The sequence below is a fragment of the Xenopus laevis genome, chromosome 4L (genome assembly GCF_017654675.1).
Source record: "Xenopus laevis strain J_2021 chromosome 4L, Xenopus_laevis_v10.1, whole genome shotgun sequence".
NCBI lineage: Eukaryota > Metazoa > Chordata > Amphibia > Anura > Pipidae > Xenopus > Xenopus laevis.
The window spans coordinates 143,216,176-143,222,258 of record NC_054377.1 but is presented as its reverse complement, the minus strand read 5'-3'; the positions used below and the strand labels follow the sequence as shown (position 1 = coordinate 143,222,258).

At 42.9% G+C, this 6,083-nt stretch overlaps 1 protein-coding gene across 3 annotated transcripts in view; it reads right to left on the bottom strand.

Moving 5' to 3' along the window:
• Positions 1 to 263: 263 nt before the first annotated feature.
• Positions 264 to 6,083, bottom strand: part of uba3.L (ubiquitin like modifier activating enzyme 3 L homeolog) — a 41,224-nt gene continuing 35,404 nt past the window's right edge. For 2 of the 3 annotated variants that reach the window (XM_018259202.2, XM_018259201.2), the window contains 2 exons: positions 5,780 to 5,834; positions 264 to 784 (listed from right to left, as the gene is read on the bottom strand). In XM_018259202.2, coding sequence (XP_018114691.1) covers positions 696 to 784; positions 5,780 to 5,834 — 144 coding nt within the window. In that variant the 3' untranslated portion in view covers positions 264 to 695. Of the gene's footprint in view, positions 785 to 5,779; positions 5,835 to 6,083 lie in introns of those variants that run through there. The other variant, XR_001935411.2, reaches the window with a different exon arrangement.

Here is a 6,083-nt window from a genome sequence, read left to right as displayed (position 1 = left end):
ACCCCAAATAATAAACAAACGAAAACCAATTGCAAATTGTCTCAGCATATCACTCTCTACATCATACTAAAAGTTCATTTAAAGGTGAACAATCCTTTAACAGACATCAGATCCTCCAGTATGATGCCGTTCGTTGTGCATACACAGGGGAACATGCAGTTAAAGCACCTGCCGCACTAAGATGTGATATAATGTAATTAAAGTACATATTCTCAGCATTACCAGGAAGCAAACAATGTTCAATTAGTACAACATGGAGCACGTTTGGTAATCAATGTACAGAGGATTTATTTTGCCTAATTACACTGTTTACAACTCTAACCCCTAAGGTTTGTCGTAAGAAAGAATACATAAAAGACATGGCTTTGTACATGATACAGATATAATAACATGGTTCATATATAGAACACTGTACATCTTGGGCAATTCTAAAAGTCTCGTTTTAAAATGCTCCTGTTGCCTTCTAAAAAGATACGGATATTTTTTCCACTTTTTTTTTATAAATCGGTGCTTAATTGGACTATAACGAGAGCATTTTTCAAGCTCCACCTTCTTGGGGGGTTGAAGGAAAGTGGAGCTTCTTTCTTCCCAAGGGTTAATGTTTCACATCTCTCCTTCATACTCCTGTACAGGATCAGACTTCCATATGAACTAGTTCTAAAAAAGACTGTGCGAGAGTCTCACGGTGGGTGGAACTAGACAGTCAAATGAAGTTTAAACAGCACAGTTTGCGGCGTTGTGACATCGGCCACTGCAAGCTCCTGACCATCAACCAGACCGAGCTCTGGATAAGGAAAGAAATAGAAATAGTTATTTGCCAGAGATGGGTTAAATGTGCACAAAATCAGGATATGGAGAGATCATATGTACAGGCATAGAGATTTACCCAATCCATCATTATTATTTTTTTATTTGTCCGCAAAACGAAACCCTGATTTGCAAATTCAAATCTGAGAATTTTTTTTCAATCCCGATTGATACATTAAAGGGATACTGTCATGGGAAAAAATGTTTTTTTTTTTTCAAAACACATCAGTTAATAGTGATGCTCCAGCAGAATTCTGCACTGAAATCCATTTCTCAAAAGAGCAAACAGATTTTTTTTATATTCAATTTTGAAATCTGACATGAGGCTAAATATGTTGTTAGTTTCCCAGTTGCCCCCAGTCATGTGACTTGTGCTCTGATAAACATCAGTCACTCTTTACTGCTGTACTGCAAGTTGGAGTGATATCACCCCCCTCCCCCCCCAGCAGCTTAACAACCGAACAACGGGAAGTAGTGATAGGCGAATTTATTCAGCAAGCGTGAATTCGCAGCGTATTTCCACCTTTCGCCGCCGGTGAATACATTCACAAAATTGCCACGAAAATTAGCCTGCGACAAATTTGGATTTCCCTAATTCTGCAGGAAATTCACACATTTTTCTGCGAAGCAAAACAGGATAAATTTGCCATCACTAATGGGAAGGTAACCAGATAGCAGCTCCCTAACACAAAATAACAGTTGCCTGGTAGATCTTAGAACAACACTCAATAGTAAAAATCAGGTCCCACTGAGACACATTCAGTTACATTTAGGGTTGCCACCAGTGGGGGGCGGGTACCAAAAGGGGGCGGTCCGGGATGCTAAAAAGGGGTGGAGCTACGCAACGTGATGCAAAAGGGCGGAGCAACATCGCACAGTGCTGGAAAAAAGGTAAGTTCTTTGCGATCTTTGGACGTGAGGCAAAAGGGGCGGAGCAACATCGCACAGCGCTGGGAAAAAGGTAAGTTCTTTGCGAATTGGGGGCAGGCCAGGGGCTTTTTTTAAAGGGTATTACAAATTACCGGCAATTGCATTGCCGGTAAATTTGTAATACCGGCCCCGGCCTTGCCAGGTGGCAACTCTAGTTACATTGAGTAGGAGAAACAACAGCCTGCCAGAAAGCAGTTCCATCCTAAAGTGCTGGCTCTTTCTGAAAGCACATGACCAGGCAAAATGACCCGAGATGGTGCCAACACACCAATATTACAACTTAAAAAAAAAATACACTTGCTGGTTCAGGAATGAAATGTTATATTGTAGAGTGAATTATTTTTAGTGTAAACAGTAAGTTAGAAATAAAAAATACATCATAAAAATCATTATAGAAATTGTTTAATTATTTAAATTGTCCAGAGCTTTTAAAGTCACATGACTTCAAGGGTTTGCATTCAATTCAGTTAAACACTTAGAGGCACATTTATTAAAGGTCGAATTTTGAATTCATGCAAGCTTTTTTTAAACTCCTTTAAATTCGAATATACTCAAAATTCGATTGGGGGGGTTATTTATTTAAAAAATAGTCTAATACTTGCACAAATCTTACTGACTCGAAAACTCGAATCGGATTCGACTAAACTTGATCCGAGTTTTCTCTCCGAATGTGAGGAAGGCTAGTAATATGTCCTAATTGGTCCCTGGGCCTCTCCCATTGACTTATACATGAACTCGGCAGGTTTTAGGTGGGGAATAGTCGAATTTGAGTTCTTAAAGGGCCAGAGTAAGATCAATCTTGAAATTTTTTTGACCATAAAAAAAAAATAATCAAAAATTTGAAATTTCAAATCTGCCCCTTAAAAGTGGTCATACACAGGCCAATGAAAGCTGCTGAATCGGTCTTTCCAGCAGTTTATAGAATCACACAAATGGCTGAAATTCACAGACACCTTCATTCTAACGATGGAAATCTTACAAACGCAAACAATAAAGTACTTCTGCCTGCAGAAAATTAAAGGATGTTGTACGAACAGCTGACAACGGAGAAGTCTGGGGCCCCAGACAAAGTAATAAAGCTTGGGCTCTCAGCTTGAGGGATAACGGAGCTAATTAACCAGGCATTATACTGACCCACTACAGATTCAGAGAAAAAGAAATGTTTATATTATTGTGTTTCTCAGTAATAAAAGGTCACTTTCAGGTATGCGAGAAGCTCAGTTATTGCATGGTTAAATGGAATCTAAAAGAAGAATAGAAAGTTTATAATTCCATTTTCTTCAGAAAGCACAGGTTTTAAAGTTGCTTGTAAACGTAGCTGCAATTAAAAGCTGTTTTTGTCCTTTTCTGTACTGCGGATGGGTCACCTGAAACAATGCAGCAGAAGTCTATGCTTCTTTAAGGACTGTTAATCAGCTGGCTTCTGCTACATTGGTTTAAAAATGAGCAGTGCAGAACCAGGGATAAGCAGAACGGGCACATGCCTAGGAGAGAGGGGTGCTAAACACATACTTCTTCTGCCTACCACTAGTTTGGCTTGTTTTAAGCTCCTATCGATGTGTATAGAGGCGTCCACAGAAAATTTTCCGGGGGGGGGGTAGGGCACGAGGGAACGCTTTTTAGGACATCGTCAGGGCAAATCGTTATCCTGCATGCGCTGTCCTAAGCCAGAGGAATGTGACATAGCAAGCTTTTTTACTCACCCATCCTCAGGCAGACATCACCTCGCTCCTCCCTCCTCAGCTGTCAGCTCCTCACTCCTCAGCCTTCTGTCCTGGGTCCTCACTTCTCCCTCCTCAGCTGTCAGCTCTTGCTCCTCACTCCTCAGGATGCACATATTCAGCCCTGCGCCCTGATTATAGTTAATTGTTCTTGGCACAGTTTTTTTTTTTAACCTTCCGTTTTTTTTTCATGTGATGCCATTTCTTTTAGCCAATAGGCGTTCCTGAAGAGCAAGAGCTGACAACTGAGGCGTGAAAAGCGAGGACCCAGGACGGATGGCTGAGAAGGGAGGAGTAGGAGCTGACGACTGAGGAGGGAAAAGCGAGGACCCAGCACGGATGGCTGAGAAGGGAGGAGTAAGAGCTGATGGCTGAGGAGGGAGGAGTAAGAGCCGACGGCTGAGGAGGGAGGACCCAGGACAGAGGTGCAACGTCTGCCTTTGAGGATGGGTGAGTGAAAAAGCAGGCAACGTTGCATTCCTCTGGCATAGGAGATCACATACAGGACATCAATTGCGCCTGAGGAAGTTCTAAAATGCGATCCCAGGGTCTCCCCTGCTCACTCCTCCTTCTTCCTCTCTCTGCTTCACACAATGAAGGCACATCCGGGGGGGGGGGGCAAGTGCCCACCCCTTGCCCCTATGTGCGGACACCCATGGATGTGTAATGGATGTGATGCCCAACCTGCCCCAGATCCATGCATTGCCACCTACAACTAAGTAACGTCCCTTCAATCTATTGTCACTTCATTGTTGCGGAGGGGTGATTGAGGGTGGGGGGTTAGTTATGTGTGGGCTGGCTGGTTTCGGGCTGACACACGCACAGTGAATTGAGGCTGTAGGCAAGCTTGGGCCAAGTTCTTACTTCCGCCCACCCCGCCTGTGACCTAAGTATGCCCCACTTCTGTAGACGTCTATTTATACACGCGCTCCGGTCCGCGCCATCAGAGACAGGGGTGGAGTGGCGGGTTAGGGTCGAATGCAGCAATTTATCCACCCACACATCACTATGGGGGGGGGGCATGCCTTGAGCAGAATATTTTCAATAAAGATGTAGAAAGGGGGCTGGAGATCTGCGCTTGCTGGGTATCTGAGGGGTTAAGCTGCACCAGGAAAGAGTGGATCCACGTATCCACAAGCGAATAATTTGTAAAGCAGAGGTAGGTGCGCTTCCAGGCAATTACTAGTTAGTCCGGCAAAGCGCACCTACCTCTGCTTTACAGAATATTTTCAATATTTGCAACTATATGTGATGGAGAAAGATGTGTGATTGGAAAGATGCTTAGGACAATTTATTTTTCATTAGGTACATTTTTTTTTTCAGTTTGCATCCCCTTACAATCAAGCACCTGAGGGTAGAGTCCTGCAGCGGGTCATGCCCGCAAAAAAAGCTGGCACCCTACAGAATGAGGGGAGGATTTTCAGGTGCAGGTATAGCCGTGGGTCTGCGGATCTGGTTGCGGGTCTCATCTAAATTCCTTATATAATATTGGCTATATTTTACTCCTTTTAAAGTTTTACAAAACTTGTTTCTGTCCCCACCCACTTGTGATGACGTCAATTCCGGTTTGCAGCACCATCACTTCCTGTTTGATGGTGGTCGGCGGGTTGCGGGTCAGGTTGTGGATCCGGTAGCGGATCAAAGTGGGTAAATATGTGGGTTGCGGTTCGAGTCGTGGGCTGTGGGTTCAGGTCTTAGAAATTGATTCTGCGCAGGACTCTACCTGAGGGCACACTTCTTGCCCCTTCTTGAAGGGGGTCATAATGATTAATTAATTAATTAATCTAATGCTTTATTTACCAGTAGGTCTTTCCAGCTGACACAAGGTCACCCATTCCGATTAGAAGAAAAGAGGTTCCGCCTAAATATTTAGAAGGGATTTGTTACAGTGAGAGCTGTGAAGATGTGAAATTCTCTCCCTATATCAGTGGTACAGGCTGATACATTAGATAGATTTAAGAAGGGGTTGGATGGTGTTTAGCAAGTGAGGGAATACAGGGATGTGGAAGATAGCTCATAGTACAAGTTGATCCAGGGACTAGTCCGATTGCCATCTTGGAGTCATGAAGGAATTTTTTCCCCCTCTGACGCAAATTGGAGAGGCTTCATATGGTTTTTTTGCCTTCCTCTGGATCAACTGGCAGTTAGGCAGGTTAAAAAAAATTAAAAGCTTGAACTTGATGGACGTGTCTTTTTTTCAACCTAACTTACTATGTTACTATGATTGGTTGCCAAAGGTTACTGCCCAGGGGTAAATGAACTCCAATGACTTTCTGCCAGAGAAAGCCACACTGCAAAATAACACAATACAAAATAAATACCTTTCAATGTCTTGCAAAGATTAGGCCTTGTCCGTTCTTCTATAGATGCTACAGTCTGAAAACATAGAAATGTCCTTGTTATTCTCAAAATTTAATTTATAGCTGATGTAATAACGGCACAGGTGAAATAAGAGCAGCAATACAGGTAAAACTACAGATGTAACTGGGACTATAACATCCATGTGTAACTGTCGGGCTGCAGTAGTGCTGAATATATTACCTCCCATAATCTTCTGCTGTTAATCTGCAGATAAATCTCTACCACTTCGAAAGTATGGGGAATGCAGAACCCAGTGTCATTAAC